The sequence below is a fragment of the Spermophilus citellus genome (genome assembly GCF_964194105.1).
Source record: "Spermophilus citellus genome assembly, chromosome: 15".
Lineage (NCBI taxonomy): Eukaryota > Metazoa > Chordata > Mammalia > Rodentia > Sciuridae > Spermophilus > Spermophilus citellus.
The window spans coordinates 91,576,808-91,603,879 of NC_138195.1; the positions used below are offsets into that span (position 1 = coordinate 91,576,808).

A 27,072-nucleotide genomic window follows, 5' to 3' on the forward strand; every position below is an offset into this window, starting at 1 on the left:
CTTTTCACATTTTGCTACTATTTCAGTTTTCTTTTATAAACATGCTAACACTTGTAATGAAGACCTTTTTTTAAAAAAAAAATTGTTACTATTCTGTTTCATTTACAAGATGTGAACATTTTGCCAAAGCTTTCCATCTTCATTGTCAGCCCTCACATGACAGCATTGAATTAATTGTTAGGAATGTCCTGTCCATGCCTCTACTTCCCTGGCAGAGGCAAACGCCTTACATTTTTCAGAACTTGGTGGAAAGCACTATGGCTTCACTTACGTTATATATCAGAAATCAGGGACAAGCCTCGTACACAGATTTAAAAGAATGTGTTGCTTACAACCCCAGCGGCTTGGGAGGCCGACTCAGGAGGGCTGCAAGTTGGAGGCCAACTTAGTGAGACTCTGTCTCAAAAAAAAAGTGTTGATGTGTTCCCTGGCGAATGGACCAGCATCCACTGAGTGTGGGGAGCTGCCTTGCTTTTCCGTGAGCCCACCTGGGTTTCCTTGTTTCCCGGTTGTGCTCTGGAGTTTGTTTTCCAGGAGCCGGGCTTCTAGATATCCAGCTTTGCTTTTCGTTACTTAGAACTAAGAATCGTCTGGTTACTAAGCTAGGAAGAATGCCAGGGGTCTTTCAGAGCCTGACTACCTGTCTCCCGACCCTGGGGTCCCCCACGGGGCCCCTTCATCACATTCCACCCCCTGCCCAGCCCTCCCTGCTCTCTAGGGCCTCAGGCTCACAGTGCTTCTGAGCCTCCTCCACTGTCAGCCTCTGCGGGCACGTGCTCACCACTCATGCTACCTTTCCTTCTGTTCTCAGTGACCTTCAATACCTGCCACTGCCCCCACCCACTGCCCAGACCTAGAGCACATTCCCCCGAGGTCAGGTATCACTTTTACTGTTGAGGCCCTCAATCCAGCACTGCATCTAGGACCCCAGAACCTGTGGGATTAAGCATACCTGTGGGTCAACCCCAAACTGCAGTGTCTTGGAACTGCTTGGAGCCCTCTGTAGTCATGTGTCTTTTCCTGGCTAACTCAACAGACTGTCTGACTGACAGCACTGATTGACAGAACAGAAGAAATGCAACAGGGAGGATTAGGTTAAATGTAACCAAGCCTCAGCTAACTTCACTATTAACCTGGAGAAGGGAGGAAGGCGGGGTGGAAGGAAGTAGATGATCTCGGGAGGAGGGCGGGAGGGGAGGGGTCATGGTGATGGACACCACACGGGGCTTGTTTTACTCTTCTGTCTGCTTTGGTTTGAATTTGAAATTTTTTGTGTTGAAGACATTTGAAGAAGACAAAAGAGAAACAGAAGCAGCAGCTGATTTGCAGAGTCTAAGGAGGTCCCAGGCTCTGGAATGTTGTCTCCCACCCTTGCCCTTTCCTGTGCAGCACTCCAGTCCCCTGAGCACCCCAGCCCCATTCATTCATATGGATCTGGTATCAGACTTTTGACCCAAGTAACACCACCAAGGCCCTGCCCTTGGGTTGCTCCAGGTCCTGGAACATTCCCAAACGGGAATGGATCCTGTCGGGACCAGGCTCCACACCAACTGATCCAGCTAGCAACCCTCCTTTGACAAGATGCACACTGAGATCTTTTGGGACAGAGAGTCCCTTTGGTTACCTCCTAAATCACACTGGGCAGAGCCCCAACTCTCCCTGAGAAAGATCACGAGAGTCGTCTTGGTAGAACTTCTTCTTGGACCTAGGAGGCCCCTGAAGACTGTGCCCTGACCAAGGCAACCATCTTCTAGACAATTCCTCAGAGCAGCCTCCCTCTGGTGACTCTCCCAAGAGTCACTGCAATCAGTTAACAAACATCCTTGCAGGTTTTCCCAAAACAATTCATTAGGCCCTACCGATCAGGTCCAACCAGTGTTGCAGATAAACAAGCCTTAGGCCCTCCAAGGCAAGAGCTCAAGTTTCTGTCCTTTCCTCTGTGTGACTTGTGTCTTCCCTACCTCCAGAACATTGAGTAATGATATTTGTGATGTAGATGAGGTCGTCCTTTCACCCAGGGTTGACAGACAAGAGGAAGATTCCAGGAGAAATGCCACAGCAGCAAATGAATATAGATGATGTTTTTCCATTTCGTGCTTCTAAAAATGCCTTTTGTAGCAGAATCTCAAAGCTCTCCAGGAAGCAGGGCTTTGACTGGCACTTTCGCTTGGGGTAAATGTGAATGGTCAGAGCTCCCTAAGTCATTTGTGATAAGAAAGAACAAACATCCAAGGCTTTTAAAATGCAATATTCTTGCCTTCTGGGTAGTAAACAAAAGTGTGCAGATGGATAATGACATCTGTGGATTCTGGCTCCATTTCCTAGAGAGAGAGAAAAAATGTAAATAAATATGTAAAAACTTGTCATATGTGGGTAACACCCATGGTTCTTCCAGTGGTTACCGTCCCGCTCAGCCTTCACAAGGCTGAGTGCCTTGAGACCACATGACACTGAGCAGGCCAAGCATGTCCCTTCAATGCCCAGGGGAAGACAGATGCTATGGAAATGTTTAGTAAAAGGTCCAAGCAGTGGCTTTGACACTTGATGCCTTGTACCAGGGGCCGATTTCCTTTTGTTCTCTCCATTGGAAGCCTCCTTATAAATGTTTAATAGCTAAATGATTCATTCAGGTCTGCAAAGGCCACACCCTCAACTGGAAAGACAGGGAGACACCCCCCCCCCCCAGCAGTGTCTGAGTGCCAGACTGACTGGATGGTTCATTGGAGAATTCTTCCCTGCTCATCCTCAGCTTAAGATGCACGTGCGGCAACACTAATAATCGCTTGGGCTCCAGCCACCGACATGCCTGAAGAGCAGATGTTAGTGACTTTGAAACCATTTCTAGGATTCATTTAGGGTATTCATCAGCCTCAGAGGATAAAACTCAAAGACTCTAAGAATATTTTCTGCTGCTGCGAAAGTGATACTGAACAATCTGCCCTTATAATCCCTTGCCTGGTTATTCTGAAAGTCAATGCTAAGACTTTGCAAAAGAATCTGGGTTCCTAGGAGTCAAGAAACTCCTTCAAATGAAGTCCTAAATGCTGTGCTTCAATGTTCTTAATCTTCAGAACAGCAACACTGATCAGTTAATAACTAAATATGACATCAGGTAGCTGTGACCAAGAGTATCTTTCTATTACACTGGTAAACAGCACAGCCAGACTTGCATTGTCTTACACATGAACATTTTTCTACTCTTGTCAAATTAAAGTGTAAAGCAAAGTGTAGCTCATTAACTTGCTAATTGTTCTTGACTTGAACAGTAGCTAGCATTTGGTTGTCGGCACCACAGTGAGTCTAAAATAGTCATTCTAAAAGCAGTAGTCTACAAACTTTTTAAAAATCACTCCTTATTATTAAAAAGATGTTTGAATGTGAAACCCTGACATATGCATATTTATCTGTCTGTAAATATGTATCAGCACTAATCATTGACATAAAACATAAAATTTTAAAAATGTAAGTGTAAAACAATACTTGAGACATTTTATTCAGGAACTACAAAACAATTCTGCTCACATTAATGTTTTTGAAAAAAAAGCAAGGTGGAAAACTTGGTTGACAAATTTGCTATATAACAGACTGAAGCCTCCTTCCAAATTAGTTTATTTTAAAACTTGACTTAATGGCTGTCATTCCTTAACATATCTCAAAAGACAAGAAGACCTACTAGAAAGAATTGCATGGGCTTAGGGCTCACCAGATGAAACTGCTCAATTCAAAATATGTACATACAAATTATGCAAAGGTTTTAACTGAAATTTGACTGGTTAAATTTCCATTTTCTTTGAAGTCCATCAGTCGTCCTTACAAACCAATTAAATAGCGTCAAGGAATAGCTCAGAAGTCACTTGTCAGTTATTTTACGTGCAATGTACTTGCTCATACATGAAACAGAAAGGTCGACAGACTGTTATCATGGAATAAACTTAAGGCAGGGTTGTGAATGACAGGAGAAAGGGAAAGACCTGCAATCTGCCTGCAAAGAGGAGGGCTTGCAGGTATGTTCTTGGGTAAATGAATCAGTTGGCAGCTGATGGAGAGATCTCTCTGGGTGTATGAGTTAGCCAACTAGTAATATCAAAATCACAATTAGGTGTGGGTAGTTTTTTTTTTTTTTTTTAATTCCTAACCCTGATGCCGAGAAGCATAGGAGCTTGCTGCCTCTGTGTGACCTCGTCCAGGTCCCCTCCCTTAGCACCTGCCCTTCCTGGACCAGACCGACAGCCACTGACCTCCCAAGAAAGCCTCCATGTTTGGTTACCCAGCTACCCCTTGGGAAGGTTTCCCCAAGCAGTGAGAAACTTCACTTCTAAGTTGGGTGTGCAGATACGCGCTGTTAACAGCAACACACATCATTTTTGGCAACAAAATCACATAATGTTGGAAAGTTTTCCAAACATCTATTTTCAAAGGTGCTGCCTCCATAGGATAAACTTCTTCCGAAAGCCAAACGCTTTCTCCCTCGCAGCTAAAGCAGCACCTTCGTCTTGAAGGAACGCATTAAGTCTGTTTGTTTTCGTGAGACTTTCTCCTCAGTAGCATCCTAATGACAGCTACTTGTCATCACAGACAAGAAGAGAAAATGTGGGGCGGTCTTTGTGAAAGAAAACAGCAACTTTCTTTTAAGCTCGACAACTCTTCTGAGTGCTTCCTCACAGAAGATCTGTGACCTCTGTGGCACACGAGGTGTTCGAGGTCACCCCTCCTCTCATCACAAAACTCCAAAAAAAGATTCTCCTAGCAGCCATGTCTTCTTACCAAATTCAGCCAGGCGATGGCATCTGGCAGCAGCCTACTCAAGCCACCCTGTCCTTGGCGCAGGCTGCATGATGGTCACCAATAGCCAACATCCTCCTCAGGGGGGAATTAGTCTTTCCTTCCTCACTGATGCCAGGGTTGGCCCTGTGATATATCCCCACCCCTCAAAAAATGGAATGGCAGTAATGTTTGTCACTTTCTTTTCTTTTCTTTTTTAATCTTTTCCATTTTTTAGTTGTAGTTTGCTTGTTTGTTTATTTATTTATTTATTTATTTATTTATTTATTTATTTATTTATTTATTTATTATGTGGTGCTGAGGATCGAACCCAGGGCCTCACATGTGCTAGGTGAATGCTCTACCACTGAGCCACAACCCCAGCCCATGTTTGTCACTTTTGATGGGAGGATTTATGAGATAGCAGACAGTTCCCAATCTCTCCTTGTCTCTCTACCACTCCAACTGGCAATGCACTATCAGCCTCAGTCCAGAACCAAGATGACTCGGACTAGCATAAGTATGTCTCAAACATTGCATGGGACATACTTATGCTACATTCTCAGTATGTTTCTCACCCTAATTTTTTTTTCACTGTTCATCTGAAATTCAGATTTAACTTAGTCGCTTGTATCTTACCTGTAAACTTTAGCTGTAAGCTTCTGACATTTTGAGATCATTTGTTCCAGAGGCATACCAAATCTCACTTGACTGATAGACCATGGCCCAAGGAAGGGCTCCTGTGTTAATCTTATGTTTAGTAAACCTTAAATTTGCCGTTATTTGCAGATTTTAAAAGATGTTATAGTTCTTCTTGCATCCAAAGGATCATTCTAGGAGACCCTGTTGCCAAGGTGGTAGTTACAGACCAAGGTCCGCTAGAACTAGCATCTCACCAAACAAGGCAGATTCCTTAGCAGCGCCCCAAAGATACTGATTTAGAATCTGCTGGTGGCTGGAAGATCTGCCTTTTAAACAGGTGGTTATGAAACAAATTAACTGTGGACTATACTTGCAATGAAATGTTTTAGAAGGCTGCCTGAATAGGAGACCTAAGAACTAGTCCTGGCTTCGCTACTTACTAGTTTTGTACAATGTTCAGCCAGTCAGTTCTATTTTCCCTTCTTGGGTTCAGTTAATTGCTCTCTTCTAAAGGAAGAGGTTGGCTCAGATCATCTCAAAGCCCTCTCCCAGCTCAGTCTAGGATCAGGAATCAGAAACAGATCCTTCTAGGATCCAGCAAGCAAATTAATGAGGCTAGTTAGGTGGAAGATAGTAGGTCCTAGAGGGGGCTGTGGCAAACTGAAGAGCAAGTACGTCAAACTTGCCTGAGTGTAGAAGTTTTGGAATTTGGCATTCTCTGCTGGTGTAGCTGTACAGGCATTGAATATGCTGGGCACTCCTATTTTCTGCAGCACCCCCAAACCACATCTGCCTTTCATGTAGTTGTCTTATTGTAAACGTTTTTGAAAGGGTTTCTAATTTTGCTTGGAAAACACTGTACACTGTGAATAACAAAATTAATTTAGGATTGACTGGGATTTTGCCCAAATCATCCTGCATGCTGGGAGGAATTCTACAAACTGAGAAGTCTAACCTACAAATTGTTTTAGAATAGAACAAACTGTATGTCAATACTGACTTTAATAATTAATGTCATGGACAGTGCAATGTTTTAGAGTTACTTCATTAGACAGTCTTAGCTTTGATTTTGCCGATTAAAAAATATTTTAGAGTCAACAACATTGTTTTTATGTCTCATACATTTTGATAAGCATTTTTAAAGCCTGTCATCCCCAGTCATTTTCCCTACATTGCCTAAGGGCTAAAACAGTTCTGTCAGCTGCTGCTGTGCTTGGTGTTGGTGAAACGGAGATGATCAGACAGGACACCCGCCTTTGAGCTCACAGGCAGCAAGAGAGGCAGATACAAACAGGTAATTTTTCTATAATATGACAAGTGCAGGATAAAGCCATACAAGTGAAGAGATTAAAAAAAAAAAAAAAGGACCCTGAGGGTTAAGTCTGGAGAGGTGTGAGGAGAGGCTTATTAGAGATGATACCTGAATCTTGAGGATGGGTAGGAATAAGCCAGGTAAGGCAGGGAAAGGTATTCTAAAGCAGAGGAAAAGCTCCTGTGCAGCTTATGGAACAAGTTGTCGGAGCAGCCATTCTGGACAGCTCATTAACTCAACAAACACCTAGTAGGCAGTGAGGGCAGCAGGCAAGCACTTGAGCACCCTGGCTAGGTCCCAGAACCAGTGCAACTGACAGGGCATAGATGAAGGAGGCCATCCCTCCTGAGCTGGGGGTGGGATATCCTGATATGATATAAAAAGGAAGATGAACGAGGGTCTTTAAATTTGAAATTGTGGAATAAATGTTTTAGTAATTTACTTTAAAAACAATAATGACTTTTAAAAAACATAGCATGTTAGAGTATTTGAATATAGAAAAAGAAAAACATGCCTTGGAGTTAGAAGACTGTTCAAACTTTATGTAACCCAGATGTGCCCAGTTTCTGCAGGCCTCAGGGATCACCCTCCTTTACTAAATTAGTCCCAGCCTGTGGGTGGCTGCAGACTCAGCCCCTGGCCAGGCATCCCTCAAGTAGCTCCTGAGGGGTGAGGCCTTCATCTCCCTCAGCCTCTCCCCAGCTGCAAGTCTTCCTTTTTCTGTGCAAGATCTTCATTCTGTCTCACTCCTCTCTGGCTTTTCACCAGTGGTTTCCAGCCCATCTTCCCACCAGCCAATATAAACAAGGATCCAGGAACTCCCTTTTCCAGGCATGCACAAATTTGAGTTCTGAGAAAAGAATTCCTGCTACCTCACTTCTTACATAGAATTACACAACAAAATTGAAATATTATCAAAAGCTAAATTACATATGTGCAAAAGCTTAATAAAATTATAGTTAGTTACAAAATGAAAGAAAATAGGGGAGACTTGAAAGAACAAAAATTTAATCACTCCATCTTTCCATTCAGATCTGTTTTTGTGGACAAAGACATAGAAATAGATGTTTTTGAGACTGGGATCATAATGCATATTTACTTTTACAAATTTGACTTATTTAATGTGATATGTACAATTTATAATTTGAATATTCTTGAAAAATGAGGTAATGATTACATAGGTTTTATTAGGTACCCAAAATAAGTTTAACCATCCCGTTTTACATATGAGTTCAACATTTTACTGAATAATGTATAACTTGCAAAAAAATTGACAGCAAAATAGAACGAATGATTGTAAAAATTAAAATCAATACGTTAAATAGTTCCAAAATATTTTGTCAAATCGTATATTAATCCATAATTTTTTGTTACATTTGAAAACAAAGTAAGTTAGGCTTGCTCATTCACAAGGATTCCTGAAGATGCACACTATTAGTCAAATGTAAATTACAAACTAAGCATACTTCAAAGCAAATTTAATTTAAAAAAACTTTTATTACTGAAAAACCGATCAAGATTTGCCAAATTTTTGAGACGTTTCGCTGTTTCATATTAGTTGATTCGTCCGAAAGAGTCCAGGCTCTCCAAGATTTAAACAACCCGAGCTATTTCTCCACCCCCTTGCTACTCTAGGAACTGGCAGCACCTCCTGGGAGCTTGGGAGAAATGCAGACGGTCGGCCCCCTCCGGAGCCACCAAGTCGGAACGTGCACGCCCGCTAGAAGCCAGGTGTTCCCAGGCGCTCTGACGTCGGAGGCTCGGCTCACGCCCGGGTTCTCAGCAGACGCTCCCTGCGCATCTAAGCAGTTTACCACCGGAGAAGGTGCTGCCAGCTCAGAGTCCGCCCGGCGCCCCAAGGCCCGCGAAGCCCCCGCCCCTGCACGCCTGCATTGTGATGCAGGAAGAACCGGCCGCCGCAGGGACCCGGGTTGCAGCGGACCGGCGCACCTGGATGCGCCTCTCCCTTCTGGGCCTCGGCGTGCACCGCAGGCCGGGGAGGGAGCGTGCTGACGCCGCTAACTCTCAAAACCCTTTAGGGTAGTTCACCTCCCACGCAGAGAGGACCTCCGGATTCGGACCGGGTCCAAGCTGCGGCACCAAGAACTATATGCCAACAAAGACTAGCGGCGTGCGAGGGGTGGAGCCTGGGCGGCAAATACCGCGAGAAGTGGTCTCCCGGAGCGGCTTTGACAGGCGCGCCGCCGCTCTCGCCCCCGGAGGCGGTCTCCGCAGCAGGAGGCGGGGCCGAGCCTCTGTTGCAGAGATCGCGAGATTTGGCCGCGTCACCGCAAGCCTTCCTGTCAGGGGCCGGAAGCACTCTTCGCGGAGCGTCTCCTGCACCTGGTCGGCTGAGCTGCTGCGGCGGTGGGCCCGGTTCCCGGTGCCGCCCCTCGGCTGCCGCTGGGCCGCGCCTGCCCTGGGCCGCAGTGATGGAGGACCTCAAGGAGGCCGGCGCCGAGGCTCCGCCGGCGGGGACCGGTGCTCGAGGCGGGCTGAGCCTCCTGTCCCAGGGAGATTCCGAGGAACCTTGCGCGCAGGTAAGTCCCCCGCGGGGCCGCACCTGCCCGGGCTCCGCGGGCCGCGCGGCCAGGGACGCTGTCACGGGCCCCGCAGCCTCCGGCGCCGCCTCCACGCCCCCGTCGCCTCCGAGGCGCGAAGCGGAGGCCGCTGCCCGTCCCAGGCGGTCGAGAGCCTCAGCCGTCTCGCTTCCCCCCGGCGGCCGCCGCCACAGCGCGCTCCGCCATCTCCGCCCCGGAGCACCGGGCGTGAGAGTGGGTCCCAGCGGCGGCGCGGGTGCGCCGGAGCCCAGGGGCGGCGGAGCCCGGGGGGCGGCGGGAGGGTGCGCCAGGGCTCGCCGGACCCGCGCCGGGCGGGTCTCCGAGGGCGGGCCGGTGCCGCGCTCCTGTGGGGACCGACGGGCAGTTGGCCCTGGCTGGTAGCCAAAGAGGCCCTGAAATCACCCGAAACCACTCGGTAGGCGGCGCGCAGTGTGGACACTGTTTCTCGGACCCGGGGAGCGGCGTCGTGGGATCCTGCGGGGACCCAAAGGGCGCTCTTCAGTCTCCTGGTTTCTGCTTCTGGGTTTTACATAAGTACATTGAACCAGGCGGGGTGGTCGGCCTGCTTCCCGACTGAAGACCATAGCCATCGTGCTCCTTGATGCATCCGTCTTTTTTCCTCTAAAACTATTGAAGAAGAGCTAGTAAATATGATAATGTGTGCTAAAATGTATTGTTAGTGACAGGCGACACGCGTTCCCGGTGAAGCTTGAGGTAGTGAGTTCCTGTTTTCTTTTTATAAAGCTGAGATTTTCATTCCTAAGAGTGTTCATTATAGTGTCATTCAATATGTTAATTAGGGATCAGCTTTATTTCTTGGAGGCAATGAAGTGAAGAGCCGAGCTGTGGTGAAATATTCTTCCGCCCCTCCTCGAACAGCATTTGCACGCCTGGAAGAGAAGACAGACTTGAAACTCCCACCTGCCAACTGGTTACGAGAGAGTGCCAAACTAGGGCCAGCAGGAACTACCATTCTTGGCAATAGTAAGAAAAGCAAGCCGTTTTCAAGGTAAATATTAATAGATGGCATTTTTAACCTATCCCTTTACCCCCTTAAAACTCTTAATACTTTCCAGTTTAATTTGTGATGTACATTAACTTGCTGGGATTTTTTTCATTTTCCCAAAGATCACATTTGACTTTCAAAGTTTTTTCTCCCCTGCGGAATATGTAATAATATGAAGATACCAATTTCATGTGTTCCTTTCATGTCTGCATCATGTTATTAACATATATTAATTTTTTTAATAAAAATTGGCCATTTTATTTTTAGCTAATTTGCTAACTTTTGAATGTGAAAACAAAACAAATCAGGGTGGTACATGAGAAGGAAACCCTTACCATGGTCTGATCTGTTCTTTGGAGTTTTTCTTTGAATTATGGTATATTGTGTAGATTAGAAAAACCTGATGTAAAATTCCAGCATATTGGGTGACCTACCTACACCTTTGACTCTGAACTCGAGAATTCTGCTAGTGGTATTTAAAAATGAGAGAATGGCCTGTCATCTTACAGAGAAAAATGTACTTATGTCTCTATTCTTGTAGGCCATTTAATATGTGGGGTCCTTACTGCCTCAGAAAGTAATAGTTATGTATAGAAATTGTTTATTTATGGCATTTATTCTAGCAAAAACCTGGAAATAACTCAAATATCTTCTTTTGGAAGAAAGCTTAATAGATTATATTGTTATGAGATGATTTAAATAATTATATTGACTGTAGAAACACAGTGCTAGGTATTTTATGTTTATTTCATTTAATGCTCATAGCAATCTTTTGAACTAGATACTGTGAAGTATTTTGCATGTGAGAAAATAAGCTAAGAAAGTTTAAGTAATTTACTTAGAGCATATGATAGATTATAAGAGCATGCTCCAATATTAGACAGTCCTGGGTAAGTATCCTGACTGCTACTTCTCCACCTTATAGACAATAGGTGTATCTCATATGGTACCTGGAATGAGTTGGATGCACACATTTCTTCTTTTTTCTCCTTGTTTCTAAATTGGTGTCAGGTGCATTTATCTCATTTTTTTTTTAACGATATCTTTCTAGAAACAGTCCAGTCCTAGAAACTAAAATCATAATAAATGTTTGTTTTATCTAAAAAGAGTAAAATCTTAAAACAATTTTCTCTTGGAAGAGATTTTTTTGAGTTTCAGAGGACAAAAATAAAAATACCCACTAAGTATTTTATTCTAAATCTTTCCTAATGACTTCTTATAATTATTACTGTTTCATTAAATCTTAAGATATTTTTTATTTTGAGACACTATTTTATATATTCTGAAAAGGAAACACTAGTCAACCTACTACATGTTGATTTCAGAGATGTTAGAATGTGGAAAATGTGAATCCTAGAAGCAAGGATATTTGGTGTTCTGTTCACCTTTAACTTGTGGCCTCTTTTCCTTTGGTAGTTTTGGCATGGCATATGACTTTATTGATTCTGTGGGAAATGATGTGGATGTTGTCTCTGATTCTGAAGTAAGTTTTCTTATTGTTTAAGTGGAAGTCCATGAGTGTTTTATACTAGGTGTTACATGTTCTGTTTCACAGTCTTGAGAAATTCCCGATGAAATGATACGATTATCTGATTTTCAGATACCTTTTTTGTTTTTAAATTATTACTCCTTACCACATGGTCTTTCTTCAAAGTGGAGGGAACAGTCCCCAAAACAATGGTAGTGATATTAATACTAATATGAACTGCTATATTTTAATAATAGTAATTGAAATGGATTATACTGCATGTTACCAATTTAGGATCATATTTCCAGTAAATTCTATTGATCTTTAGTTGGCAGTTTTTTTCTGATATGCTAAAAGCTTAGGTCAGTGCAATAGTGTTATCTGTATGCACTTACCCTTGAGAAATTCTATCTTGTAAAAATAAATCTTTGATCATCGTTTATATTAACATGTTAGCGTGACTCATAAAGTGTAGTGATTCTGGTTTTAAAGGTCTATTTTCTATGTAGCTCTTTGTGTAAATTACAGTTTGTATAACCTTGAGATGAATGAAATTGAAATTTGAAATTACAGATAACTCTAAAAAGGTCTTTCTAAATTATTTTTTCTTATTTTTTCTAAGAACATAAAAAAGCTGCTGAAGATTCCCTACAGCAAGTCCCACGTAAGCATGGCGGTGCACCGTATAGGAAGGACACTCTTATTAGATGAGCTGGATATTCAGGAACTCTTTATGAGATCATCTCAGGTAATACTTTGTGAAAGACATCCAGAAAAACATTAACAGCCTAAGAGCGCTAGAAATATGATTGTGTTCCAGAGAAAGGCCAAAGTAGAAATGAAGCTGAGTACTTCAGCAATCAAAAATTGAAAAAATTTACTGAAGATAAGAAAACTTCAGTTTAAAAAAAAAAAAAACACAGAATGGGGAAGAAAATTATTTTGTTCATGCTGACAGCCAGGATTCTTACAAGGAAAGGAGTAAAGTTAGTGAAGAAAAAGTTCAGAAAAATATGTGAAATTATTATTTTTACATAATTATTATTATGTTTAAATCATTAAAAAATTCTTTGTCTTCATTATAGATTGTCCTGAAACGTTGTTACTAGGCGATGTGAAAAATGTCTTAAAGCCTGATTTCTAAAACTGTGTTGATAAACTGCTATTTTTCCTTCTTGTGTTAATGTTGGACACTTTTATAAAATATAATCACAATGTTTCAGTTTCTCCAGGCTTATTCTCCAGTTCTATATTTAATCTTTAGTTTACTGATAGCAAGTGGTTGACGGTTCTACTGGTTCATAGGGCTACTCTTTAACATCACTTCAGTGTTTTCCAATAAAGGAAAATGAGTGATTTAAACTGACATTTAAAATATTCTTTTAGAGAAAATAGTAGTTAAGTTCAATCTGTGTGTGCACCAGATACACAATGCTTTGGGAGATGTGAGTGAGTAAATTATAGCCCTAGTTCTTCAGTAGTTCACAGTTTTGATGTAAGAACACAAAGGTAGATATTTCAATGAAGTGCAAAGTAGGTTATACTTCAGGCACTCAAGAAAAGATAGAGAAGGGTTACCTCTCTGGCCTGGCCTAGGAAGGGAGGAATATATGGGCTTCTTAAAAGAGTTAAAAGAGGCAATATGAATTGAGTCTAGAAATACAGGTGTTTTGTGAGTGTGCTTATGCCAATGATATTCAACAGAGAATCGATTGTAAAAGAGTAATAGGTGCGTGTTAGCTTTCAGCCACTGTGACAAAATACCCAAGATATTCAGTTTAAAAAGAGGAAAGGTTTATTTTGGCTCATGGTTTCAGAGGTTTCAGTTATGACCAGCTGGCTCCTTTGCTTTGGTCCTATGGTGAGGGAGCATATTATGTTGGGGAGCACATGATGGAGGAAAGTGCTCACCTCATGGTGGCTAGGCAGCAAAGAGGGGAAAGTAGGGGCTGGTGTCCCCATGTCCTCTATGTCCCAGCGACCTAACTTCCTTCCACAAGGTTCCACTCTTAAAGGTTCCATCACCTCCTAACAGTGCCACAGGCAGGGGACCAAGCCTTCAACACAGGAGCCTTTGGGGACATTCAGGATCCAAACGATAGCATAGTACCAAGTTGTTTCCGCTATGTGTGTAACATTTATTTAATTTTTTTCTTACTCAGACTGGTGATTGGACATGGTTGAAAGAGTTTTATCAAAGACTGATAGATCAAAAGTGGCAGAGGAAGAAAAAGAGCAAGGAGCACTGGTACCAGAAGGCTATTCTTTCCAAGTTTTTATATTATAGGTACTTGACTACTTGTTTATTTTTACCTTAAGAAGAAAAAGGAGGGGCTGGGGTTGTGACTTACGTGCGAGGTGCTGGATTTGATCCTCAGCACCACATAAAAATAAATAAATAAGATAAAGGTATTGTGTCCAACTACAACTAAAAAAATATATATTACAAAAAGTAAATTTTTATCTAAAATTTAATTTGAAGCTAGTAAAATTAATTTTTTTCACTATGATGTATTTACATTTTTCATTTTAATTTTTGTTAAGAAAATACATACTTGATTACAAAGTCTGGGGTTTTTTAAAAATTCTAATTAGTTATACATGACAGCAGAATACACTTCATAGTATACAAATGGAGCACAATTTTTCACTTCTGGTTGTACACGAAGGAGAGTCACACCATTTGTGAAATCATACATGTACTTAGGGTAATGATGTCCATCTCTTCCACCATCTTTTATAAATGGTAGATTGTAACATAAAGTTAACTTTGTCAAAAGTCGTTTTTATTTTGTTTTTTTAATTTCTGATTTGGGCAGTATCAATGGTGATGGAGCAGCTCAGCCTGTCCCTTCAGCTGCAGAACAACAGGAATCATCAAGTTCTGATCAGACACATGACTCAGAAGGGGCTTCATGGCCTGCTCCCTTTGAAATGCCTTCTTCAGTTTCTGAAGACCCCAGTGCTTCCAGTCAGGTTTGTTAGTATTTAAATGCTACTTCCATGAACTCATATTAGGAAAACAGAACTACCTTATTTAAAGAATAGACAAATGGAATAAGAAATTGTTTATCAATTTATTTCACAATTAGGAAAAAAAATACATTTTAGTTTTTCATTGTAGAACTTACAAGAACTATTACAAATAGCCAGATCAGTTTTTTAATATTAAATGTTTTAAAGGAGCCTACTGTGCTTGCATGCACACATACTAAAAAATTGGAATGATACAGAGTAGATTAGCATGGCCCCTGCGCAAGAGATGACACACAAATTCGTGAAGTGTTCCCCCCAAAAAGCCTATTGACAAGTATAGCAATACTGATTTTCTCCTTAAAGTCATAGGAATACTTTATAGCATAGTGATAAAGTATATTTTTTAACTTTAGACATGTAGTAAGCTATCAAATATTGAGGCTGATAGGCCTGTTCATAATGTATATATTATTTTACCAGAACTTCTAGTCAAATTGTTAGAGCTAAAATATCCCTTAAGATTTTCTGAATGAAATTCCTAAGTTTTAGCCCACATTCCTACTATAAAGCTTTTAAAAAGGATAAAAGAAAGAATATGCTGTCTGATTTGTATTTTATATTCTTGATTTCTTATTGTTTGTTATCCTTGTTGTGTCTATGAAAGAACAAAGTAGCTCCATAGACATAACTGTGGCAGCATTATATATTAATAATAATATTATTTTTTCCTTATATCTTCTTTTTTTTTTTTGGTTCTGGGGATTGAACCTAGGGCCTTGTGCATGCAAGGCAAGCACTCTACCAGCTGAACTGTATCGCTAGCCCCTCTCTCTGTATCCCTTGATATATATATTTGGGGTTTTTTTTTTTTTTTGGTATGTATGTGTAGTACTGGGGATTGAACCCAGGCTCTCCTGCCCTCCTGTATGCTAGGCAAGCACTCTGCTATTGAACTATATCCCTACCCATGTTTATTTCTTTGTGAGTACACTCTTTTTAAATTTTTTTCTTTTTAGTTATATTTGACAGCAGACTATATTTTGACATATTATACATGTATGGAATATAACTTCCCATTCTTGTGGTTGTACATGATGTGGGGTTTCACTAGTCGTGTATTCATATGTGAACATAGGAAAGTTATGTCTGATTCATTCTATTGTCTTTCTTATTCCCATCTCCCCTCCCTTCCCTTCATTCCCCTTTGTCTAATCTAATGCCCAGCCCTTTGTATTTTTTATTTTAAGATACAGTCTCAGTAAGTTGCCAAAGCTGGCCTTGAATTTGCCATCCTCCTGCCTTAGCTTTCTGAGTAACTGGGATTATAGGAGTGAGTGCCACCATGCCTGGCTGAAACTAAGATCTTAAACTTGGTAAATTTTTTTCTCTTGCTATGTGTTCCCATAAACTGAACACTATTCAACCAGATTGTTTTAGTCTTCACAAATTATAGGGTTATAGGGAATGAACACGTTTAACTTGATTTTAGTTATAGTAGGTTTTAAAGTGGGAAAACCTTCTATAAAACAACACAATGAATTTTGAAGTAATTAATATGCAGGTCACAATGGTAACCACCAAGAGGTGGGGATATTTTGTGACTGAGAAGGGACATATTAGGGTACTAAGTACTATAACAGTGTCCCATGTTATGATTTGGGTAATAGTTACATGGTAATTTGCTTTGTAATTAAAGAGGCGGGGGTGTAGCTCAGTGGTAGAGCACTTGCCTAGCATGGTAGGGCCTTGGGTTCAATCCTCAGCATTGTCAGAAACATAATAAAACCTAAATTTATTTGTGCTTTTTTTTTTTTTTTTTTTTTTTTGAGGGAGCTACTGGGAATTGAACTCAGAGGCACTCATCCACTGAACTACATCCCCAGCCCTATTTTGTTAAGAGACAGGGTCTTACTGAGTTGCTAAGTGCCTTGCTGTTGTCAAGTCTGTCTTTGAACTCCTGATCCTCCTGCCTCAGCCTCCGAGCTGCTGGGATTACAGGCATGCACACCAGGCCTAGCTGTACTTATTATTCTGAATTCTTTGGTTTTTATACTTTATTATATGTGATTATATGTCACCAAAGATTTTTTAAAAATTCATCTAGTATTCCTTATTTCCAAAGCCTATACCTTACAAAAATGACCAAATAATAGAAATATTGCTCTGCTGCTGCCCATTGTCCTTCTGCTAACCTTTTCCTTGTGTCCTTACCTTGATTAGGAGTTATTGTACAAAATCTTAAAGAGATTTTTAAGAATCTATAGACTTGCATGTGCCAGAAGCAGACCAGCATTTACTTAGTGCCCCAAAGGCCATGAACTTTAATATATGTTTGTATAAATTTATTTTCACCTGTGGAGTTGCATATGCAGTGAGTATCAATGATATCATTTTACAAATCTGTTATTGAAAGCTTATAAGCAGGAGATGATTTTCTTCGGTCACACAACTGGTGAAGTCTAGGCTAGGGTTTCCATACACATCTTTTCTGACCTCAGAGACCTGTTCTTACAGCAGGACTCCACCGTGTCCCTAAATGCCACCTGTTTAGGAGGGCTCTAGAAGCGGATTGAAGTGAATTTCAAAATTTGGAGATCTGTTTGCAAGCTGTTGCCTCTTTAATTCTTGTTCTCACAACTAAAACCACTAGGTTGAGGCCTTTGTTTAGCAGTTACAGAGGTTACTTGGGTGTCTGTGGTATAGCGTTGGAGCCAAAACTTTTTTGAGACCGTTGAGCGTATCATAGTCTAAAACCCCTCTGAAGCTACCTCACAAATATAATTTTGGGAACTGACCCCATAGCTTGATTATGTGTCTATATAAACAAATGATTGAGGAGTTCGATGTCCTCGTAGGACTCCTGAGGGAGAAAACAAGATGGCAAAGATGCTGGCAGTCTCCCCTGACTTGAATCGTGCCCCCTGCACAGGCACACACATAGATGAGGAGTAGGATGGGTCTTCATGGAATAAGCAGCACATACACATGTCCATCTTGGGGTCAAGTAGAACACTGACATTAAATTAAGCTTAAAGTAATATTTCTTAATACCAACTGTCCTAATGGTTGAAAAACTGAAGAATGCAAAATGCATTCCATAGAATATGTTAAGAACAAAAAGTATTGTGAGATTGACTATGTTTGGCTTAAACCTTGGATTATATAAGGATGAAGTAGATTTCTATAGCAAGACCATTTTTTAGTCTTTGAACAATAAACATTGTCACTCTCAAAAGCAAGTATAAAATGGTAAGTAGCATTTTTTTCCAACCTGACTCTGATAAGATTTCAGTGGGTGTCCAGGATTGGAATTCTGTGAAGCTCATTTAGGACATATTAAACTAGAGACTGTCTGGATGACAGAACTCTCAAATTATGACTGAGGTGTTTAGTATTTTCTATTGAGTAGAGATGGGGTAACCCAAAAGAGCAGTAGTAATCAATGTTACTTAAAAAATGAGGGAATGAAAACTGTATTGGCTTAATTTACAAAGGTAGACTTGAGATGAGTGCTTCGGTTTTTAGGTAATACTCTTTAAAAATGGGTCAATTTTAAGAAGTGTTGGCAGCAGAATCACTCCTTATCCTTGCACTTTTCACAGGGAAGTGAGCCTCTTGAGCCCTCATACATAGTGGGGCATGTGGCCTCAGCACCCAAAGAACAAAACCTGACTACTTTATTCAATGACGGGGAGAACAGTCAGGTATGCTTTCCACATGACCAAGTCAAGACACCTAGTCCACGGTCCGCTTCGTCATCCAAAAACTAGTATCAATTGGAATTGATAGGGAAAAAAATCCACTTGATCCTGAGAATTCCTAGTACACATCTCTCTGATCTTATAGCTCTGGGAACTTACTCTATCTTCTTTTTTCTTTTTTCTGGTCTTTCTGTGGATCATGGGGGATACTGTAGATCTTTTGTTTATTATAATCTCTCCATTTTTAAATCAAAGGGTCTTAAAAATGATTTTGTTCGGAATATCCTGTGGACATTTGAAGACATCCACATGTTGGTGGGATCCAACATGCCCATCTTTGGTGGAGGCAGGTATCCAGCGGTCAGCTTACGTCTCAGGTAAACGGCACCATGCCCCTCTTGTGCTTATGTTTTTTAAATGCTTCCTTTAGATTTAGTGTTCCATTTGCTTTTCCTTATTTGTCTGGGTAGCCTCTTTTTTCCCTAGATTTTCTCACCTCCCTTGTTCTCATGCCATTTGAAATGGTAAATGCTGAAAGCCCCATAGCTAAGCTCTCATTCTAGACCTAATTGAATAGAGCCAGAGGTCTGTTGTACTGGCTTATTCGTATGTGTCAGTCTGCAACCTGTGAGAATACAAGAAATTTTATTGGTTAAGGAGATATTTTGCTAACTTCCTGTTAAATAATTGTGAGCATTCTTCTTAATGCTTCATGAGTATTCATATTAGTGTGAATTTTTGCTTGGGCATTATTGTGTGTGCTCAATCTTGCCTTAGATTGTGTAAGGAACAGTATGTTCAGTCATCTTTCTGTTCGTACTGAAAACTTAGTGCCAATTAGAAATAGGAAACAGCTTTTGGAAAGGTGTGAAAATATAACATCATTGAGCTATGTGCCTGTGTCTCATCAAACAGCATTTATGGCATTTTCATCTAGGGAGCATAGAGTAAAATACTTATATGGGGAAATAAGTCACAGATGACTCATGGAACATCTCAATGAAAACAAATAACACTAGAAATATATATTTTTAGGGATAACAACAAACCAATCAATGTGCTAACTGGAATTGACTATTGGTTGGACAACTTGATATGCAATGTACCAGAGCTTGTGATGTGTTTTCATGTAAATGGAATTGTACAGGTAAGATACACTGTGACTTTTTAAGTAATCTCTCAAAAGCAAATTGATTGGTGCAGAGAGTACCTCACCAGAGTTTTTAAGGCTTGTGAATACTAAGGTGTATTTTGGTAGGGAATATAGTTGTAAATTAACTGAAACTTGAGTGTTTTCACTTTTAAGTTCGTAAGTATACTTAAGCATGGATTTGTAACCATAGAACTCTTAAGTGCAAAGTTCATGATGGCAAACCGAAAATGCCAGAGCAGTGGATGTGTTCATCCTTGCACAAATGTCTGCTCGGTGTATGCAAAATTCTAGGAGCAGACTAGAGTGAGAATTGCCTAAGGTAGATAGGTAGCCTATGTAGCAAATTCTTACTGAGCACTTTCTATTTAGGGAAATTTTAATCCCCATTACAAGTGCTGGAGGGAAACAGAGTATGTTTGATCACTACTTACCTATGTTCTGATGGGAAGTAATGATGTGCAGAGAAAACAGTACGAGACAGGAAGCGAGTACTGTAAGTGTACACACCGGATCTGGGTAGTCAGAAGGGCGAGATCACTCTGGGTCTGGAAGAAAGGCTTCATGCAAAAAGTGGCTTATTAACTGGGTGTCAAAAGATAGCTAGTGTCTCAAAAAGTAAGAACTTGGATTTGAGAAGAGTTGAGTAGGTAAATGAGAGGATTGGTAATAAATCCAATTAGGGAACAACAGGATTCAGGTAACACAGTTGAAAAAGTCTTGGCCAGGTAATGGGGAACCTGGAATGCGGTGCTGAGGAGTTGGTCATGCGGGATCAGTGAAGGCTTTGCCTCTGGGAGGTGAGATTTGTTGTGCTGGAATGTTAATCTGGGATACTATGGAACAGGCAGGGAGGACTTGGGGACAAGAAAATGACCAGCTATGGCATTACTTTAATGAATGGCATAACATTGTGCTGCAGAGGAAGTACTGAGACTCAGCATGGTGGTGATGGCATTTGTTCCTTGCCAGTCCCTTTGTTAAGGGTATCACCTTTTTGATCTTCTCAGCTGTCTCATGTACTTTTATTCCCTTTTGGTGGGGAAGGAAATTGAGGATCAGGAGCTCAAGTGAGTTGCCCAAGGTCATGTTGCTAGTAAGTGGTGGTTCTGATGTTTGAGCCTGTATCTGCCAAGATTATTATTTTTTTCTTTTTTCCTTTGTTTTTGTTTTTTGTTCTTGTTTTTGGTATTGGGAATGAACCCGCGGTGCTTTAACATTGAGCTACATCATCCCGGCACTTTATATTTTTTGAGACAGGGTCTTAATCAGTTGTTGAGATTGGCCCTCTGCCTACCTCAGCCTCCCAAGTCCCTGAGATTATAGGTATGTACCACCACACCCAGCCAGAAGCCTTCCTTTTAACCTTTATAACTTTTTTTCACCTGGGCTTCATCAGAATCACTTGGGCTTCATCAGAATCACTTGGGCCTCCGGTGTGCCAGGCTTGGTAGGATTGTGCATTATTTTTTTCCCCCAGTAAGTTTTATAGGTGATTGATTTGCAGCCTTGATTGAGAACCTCTGTCACACCATAACCTTAAGTGGCAACATTAGTGAGAAGCTTGCGGTGAGGCAGGGGAAAGGGGAGAGGTAGGTACAGCATTAGTGAGACAGAAGGGAGGAAGAGACCATGGAAACCCAGGGCCCTGGGACAAGGATGATGATGGTGTCTCTTGCAGGTATAGTCTGGGAAAATGATGTGTTTTTAACACACATTCAGCTTGAGGAAATTTGAGAGGTTCAGTGAGCATTCTGCAGTTACAACCTTCAGAGAAGATGGGCCTAGAGGATAAATTGAAGCACCCCCTGGGTACAGTTGGGTTCATCACCATTGAATCTCTCAAAATCACGCATCAGAGACTTACCCCATATAAGTGGAAGGGGAGTGGGCATTTGAGAGGGGAATCAGAGTGGTGCAGTATGAACTCTGGGGGGAAGGGAATAAGAAGCTTGGGGCCTTTAGATGATCTCAGGAGGATGAAAATCAACCTTAGGCAATCTTGTCTGGTGTCCCAATCCAGTTGCTTTAGGGCTTCTGGTTTTACAGTATTTCAGGAAATGTGGTAAGATGTGTTTAGGGAAATCTGCACAGAAGACACCCTGGAAAGAAATATGGAGGCACTTTAAAGATAGTAGTAGTACCAGCCATGCAGCCTTCATTCCTGTTGCCCCCTCCACCTCTGTGCTCTATCCCTCCAAAGGACGAGTCTCTAACTCAAGGGAAGAGAAGTATCTACAAGGAAAACATCTCAAGTGATGCTCTTCCTTTGAGCCATTCACTCTGGTGTGTGTGTAGGTGGGTAGAGGAGGCCAGAAATATATTGTTTTTAAAATGCTTGTAAGGTAAAGTCTACCTTTATTTACTACCTTCCCTATTTAAACCAGCAAAGGCCTGGGGTTGTGGCTTAGCAGTAGAGTGCTCACCTAGTATGTGTGAAGGACAACCAGCAGAATGAGAAAGGAAGTGTTCAGTACTGTGCAGTTAGAATAGAAGCAGTGCTAAACCTGAAGCTCTAGACCTGGTGTGACCCCCCTCAAGAGTGTCTTTAGTGGTAGGCCACCATCAGTACTGGGCCTGGATCCTGGGGATTTGGAGCAGGAAAAGATAGAAAATCACTGGCTTAGGGCTGGAGATGTGGCTCAAGTGGCAGTGCGCTCGCTTGGCATGCGCGGGGCGCTGGGTTCGATCCTCAGCACCACATAAAAATGAAATAAAGATCTTGGGTCCACTGAAAACTAAAAAATAAATATTAAAAAAAAAAAAAAGAAACTCACTGGCTTACACTCTTTAATGCTGCATGGGTCTCTGTTTGCAGATTTGTGTTTGGTTGCTTTGTAAGAGGAAAGATGTTGCTGCCTCAGGTTCTCTCTTAAACAATCTCCCATCTGTGTTTTACAGAAGTATGAAATGATAAAGACAGAAGAGATTCCCAATTTGGAAAACTCTAACTTTTCTACTAAGGTCATAAAGGACATTGCACAGAATATTTTGTCATTTCTGAAATCCAATTGTACCAAAGAAGGACATACCTATTGGCTCTTTAAAGGTAAGCTATTTCTTGGAAACTTGGAATGGAATCACCATTTGACCCAGCTATCCACTCTTCGGCCTATACCCAAAGGACTTAAAATCAACATACTACAGTGACACAGCCACATCAATGTTCTTAGCAGCTCAATTCATAATAGCTGAACTGTGGAACCAACCTAGATGCCCTTCAGTAGATGAACGGGTAAAGAAACTGGTATATATACACAATGGAATATTACTCAGCATTAAAAGAGAATTAAATTATGGCATTTGCAGGTAAATGGATGGAGTTGGAGAATATCATGCTAAGCAAAGTAAGCCAATCCCAAAAAACCAAAGGCCGAATGTTTTCTCTGATAAGTGGATGCTGATCCAAAATGGTCGGAGTGGCAGGGGATGGCATGGGAAAAATGGAGCAACTTTGGGCAAAAGGGAAGAAGGGAAGGGGAGGGGTATGGGCAGGAAAGACGTGCAATGTGATGGACCTTATTACCCTAGGTACGTGTATGGCTATACATATGGTGAGGCGCTACATTATGTACAGAGAAAAAAAGTGCTGCAGTTGTGTACAATGAATCAAAATGCATTCTGCTGTCATTTATACCTAGTTTAAATAAATAAATAAATATTTTTTAAAAAAGAAAAAAAGGTAAGCTAGTTTTTGAATGGACAATGATTAGTTTGTGTGACTACTATAAAATGAGGTTTATTTGTTTTTCTTTTTAGCCAGTGGCAGCGATATAGTGAAGCTCTATGATCTCACTACTCTTTGTGAAGAAACAGAAGACAAATACCAGAATCCATTCACAATGCCAGTAGCCATTCTCTTATATAAGTGAGTGCTTTAAAAATTTAAGTTGAAATAGCCTTATGTAAAAGTGTAGTATGCAGCCACACTCTTCAAGCCAAGCCTTTAAAATATCTCTTCAGGTTTTCAGAGTGGGACAAATGCTTACATACACATGAGTATATACATGAGTATATATGTGGGTATATAGGAGAGACAGGCACACAGTCACACATATAAACACATTGTACCAAATAGCATTCAACTTTCTTATGAAAGCATAGTATAAACCTTTGGGGGTAGGTGGGTAAAGTGCAATCTTTAGTTGTTTCTTATAGCCCTTATTCTGTTGGGAAGATGCAAGAGTGTGCCTAGACTTGAGCGCTGTAGAGAAGGATGAGGGGGAGTAAAGTGATCTAAACATCTCTTTCAGGGTTGCTTGTAACATGATGATGAAGAAGAATCAAAATAAAAAACACTATGGGACTATTAGAACATTGCTTCTTAATTGTGTGAAATTGCTGGACAAAAGCAGACATCCTCAAGTAAGATCACATTCATATGCTTTCTGACAGAGTGCTAACAATCTGATGAAGAACTGCTGCCTGGGCAGTGAAGGCCTCTTAGCCAGACTCTAGCCCGCCCCTCCCTTCATGGGTGCCTGCAGCTGTGGCTGTGGAGCACTTAAATGTGCCTAATCCGAATTGAGATGTGCTGTCAGTGTAAAATACACACTGAATTTTAGAGAGTGTGTGTGTAAATGCACACTGAGTTTAAGTATAGCAGTATCCAGTTTGTGTAGATTATCCTGAAGACCAAACTTAGAAATAGTTTGTTGAATAAAAAAATGTTGTGTGTGTGTGTTTTGTTTTGTTTTTTTTAATGTTGGGGGCAGGATCTCACAAAGTTGCCCAGGCTGGCCTTGAACTCCCCTTCCTCCTTCCTCAACCTCCTGAGTAGCTGGGATTATAGACACAAAACAATTACTGACTTAAGTACTAATTGCTGTTTGAAGTTTTGGTATTTAGTGGTACTTGAGTGATTTATGCAAAAGTTAAAAAGTGATGTTCAGATTATTAAGTGTCTATAATAAAGAATTAGTCAATAATAGTGAGATAAATGGTAATATGTAGTGCTGATTTTAATAGCAATCAGGGAAGGACTTTTCCTTTTTTAATCTAGTGAGGTTTTTTTGCCTTTAGAGCTATAGGTCATATTGTAACTATTGCCTTTTAAAGGTAAGCTATAGTCGTTTATAAAGGAAAATTCTCATTTCTCACTTGGCTTGGGTAGGATTTGCTAACATTTTAGTTAATACTTAAAAGCTTTTGCTTGTCCCCCGTGAAGGCTCAGGGTGGAATAATTTCCAGAAATGAAACTCAACCATAAGGATCTCACAGAGCACACTCAAGACTAGCTTTGGGAACATTTCTGTGTGTGTGACAGTCTGTGTGGCAAAAACAGACTAACTGCCGACACCTTCCAAAACTTGTGCATGTGGTAGTAAAACTGCTTTATCTTTAGATGATGAGACAATTTTGGTGATAGTTACTTACACACATTTGTCTTTCTTTATGTAAGATTATTGCTTCAGCCAATTACATGCTTTCAGAACTTTTTCAATTGGATGAACCTAAAAAGGAAGAAAATTCTGAATCTCCTTTACATGAGAATTCGGATGAAAGTTACAGTGAAGAGGAGGAGGAGATGCCTGACAGTGATGAAAATGGATCCTATAGCACCAGCTCTGACCCGTCAGACGACAACAAAGCAGTAGCTATCATTAAGTCTGTTGGGGAATTGTCAGTACCAGAAAAATACAAGTCCATCCACCAAATCAGGGTGAGCACACAGGATTTATATTAAAGTTCTATTGGTGGAAAAACAAATAGGTGTTAATTGAATGCAATTAGTCTCAAAGATGCTAATTGATATTTAGCAAATCTTCTGTGATCCGGGGTCTAATAATTCTTAGCTTTCTGAATTCTGAACCTTGGTTTTAGAACCCCGCAGTTGAATAGTCTTTTTCTGGGGTATCTGACCTACATTGTCCAAGGCTGGTGGCCCAACAGCCACATGTTGATTTTTATGTGGGAGATTTTTCTCTCCATTGGCCAGTGTGTATTTGTAGCCATGTCTCCTCATCAGGGTGTGTCTGTCCAAGTTTTGTGTTGCTAGGAAATAGCATATGTGGGTTGCTTGGTGAACAGAAGTTGGGGGTTGATCCATATGTAGCGCTATCTGGTATGTTGTCCTTGTGCTGTAAGTAGGACAATACTTTTCTGTAACCTGGGGCATGTTTCTGCCCTGGTCAGGGCGGATGTCCCTAACACTGCCCACCCTTTTGGTTTTCCGTGGCATGGGCTACACTGGCTGTTGTATCAGTCTGTCTCCACAGTGTACTTTCCTGTGTGTTCCTCCCTATGATTAGATCCAGTCAGCCATGGGAGAGTTCTGTCTGTTCCACGAACTGAGATAGTCATATTTACAGATAATCTCTGAATTCAAGTTCCAAGTCTAACATTCAGTTGGAAACTTTATATCCAACCAAGTTTTGTGAGGCCATCTCTCTGTTACTTTAAAAGATTGCCTGTGTCTCTGCCCTTCTCTCCCTTCACTTTCCCCTTTTACCACAGCCATCCTGGGTTTTTTTGTCTCTCTCTCAGAAGCATGAAGATTGTCTGGGGGCCTTTGCCTTTATTGCTGTGCACCTCTGATCAGACACCCCTTTCCCTAGATCTTTTTCATGGCTGCCCTTGTGACTGAAACGTCACCTCCTAGAGGAGATCTTCCCTGACCATTCTGGCCACAGCATCCTATGTCGGCTCCTTCAGGGAGCTTCTCTGTACCTATTTTTGGTATGTGCTGTCTCCCATCTCTGAATCGTAAGCCTATTGCAGGTAGATCCTCCTCAGCCTCCCATGTCTGGGACACACTGTGGGTGCTCAGGAAATATTTGACTACATGACTGTAGAGAAGCGTCATTAACTCTTCATCTAAGTTTTTAGTTCACTTTCAGCCTGAGCCCCACAGTGGAGTAAAAAATGTTTTTCTGGTTAAGTCTTCTATTGTAAAAGTTATGTGTACTTGGGAAGCTGCATTGTAACATAAGGCCCTGGACTTGTGGGGCAATTAGATAATTAAAGGTGCAGCAGTATGTTAGCGTCCCTCTTTTGTAGAGACAGCACTTTTTATTAGTGTTAGACATTCAGAAATGAAGTCATAGTAGTCATGAAAAAATGCTGTAGCTAGTTTTAGCTGTGTTTGATTTGAAAAATGGGTAATCAGTGTGGATTCCAGAGTCCCTGCTTCTCCACTCACTCGATTCGTCCTCAGATTCCTCTGCCATCTTGTGGGCTTCTATGAGAAATCTAGTAGGAGTTACTAGTAACTCCAGCCTCCCAGGATTCCGGAAAATGAAATGCTTCTAGAGGCCTGTACACATACTGTTACTTAGTGGGTAGATGTTGGTAACTAGTTTTGCTCCTTAATTAAGCAGGTAAATTATATAGTGAGCCCTTGGGTGATGAGTGATTCTTGTTGACCTTTTGCTAAATTAATGATATTGTTAACTATGCTACCAAGTATCAATGCTAATTAACAGTTGAATTAATCTATTTGATTTAGTATGCATTTTATCTAAAGCATTACAACTCTCATTCTTGCTTTTTTGTT

General features: G+C 41.2%; 1 protein-coding gene across 3 annotated transcripts in view; it reads left to right on the forward strand.

Moving 5' to 3' along the window:
• Window positions 1-7,709: 7,709 nt before the first annotated feature.
• The window catches only part of EDRF1 (erythroid differentiation regulatory factor 1), a 45,194-nt gene continuing 25,831 nt past the window's right edge, over window positions 7,710-27,072 (forward strand). For 2 of the 3 annotated variants that reach the window (XM_081268006.1, XM_081268008.1), the window contains exons 1-13: window positions 7,710-9,255; window positions 10,077-10,285; window positions 11,699-11,765; window positions 12,373-12,498; window positions 13,913-14,037; window positions 14,570-14,726; window positions 18,329-18,430; window positions 18,683-18,804; window positions 19,463-19,574; window positions 22,479-22,626; window positions 23,337-23,445; window positions 23,831-23,942; window positions 24,979-25,239. In XM_081268006.1, coding sequence (XP_081124132.1) covers window positions 9,148-9,255; window positions 10,077-10,285; window positions 11,699-11,765; window positions 12,373-12,498; window positions 13,913-14,037; window positions 14,570-14,726; window positions 18,329-18,430; window positions 18,683-18,804; window positions 19,463-19,574; window positions 22,479-22,626; window positions 23,337-23,445; window positions 23,831-23,942; window positions 24,979-25,239 — 1,758 coding nt within the window. In that variant the 5' untranslated portion in view covers window positions 7,710-9,147. The remainder of the gene's footprint in view (window positions 9,256-10,076; window positions 10,286-11,698; window positions 11,766-12,372; window positions 12,499-13,912; window positions 14,038-14,569; window positions 14,727-18,328; window positions 18,431-18,682; window positions 18,805-19,462; window positions 19,575-22,478; window positions 22,627-23,336; window positions 23,446-23,830; window positions 23,943-24,978; window positions 25,240-27,072) is intronic. The other variant, XM_081268007.1, reaches the window with a different exon arrangement.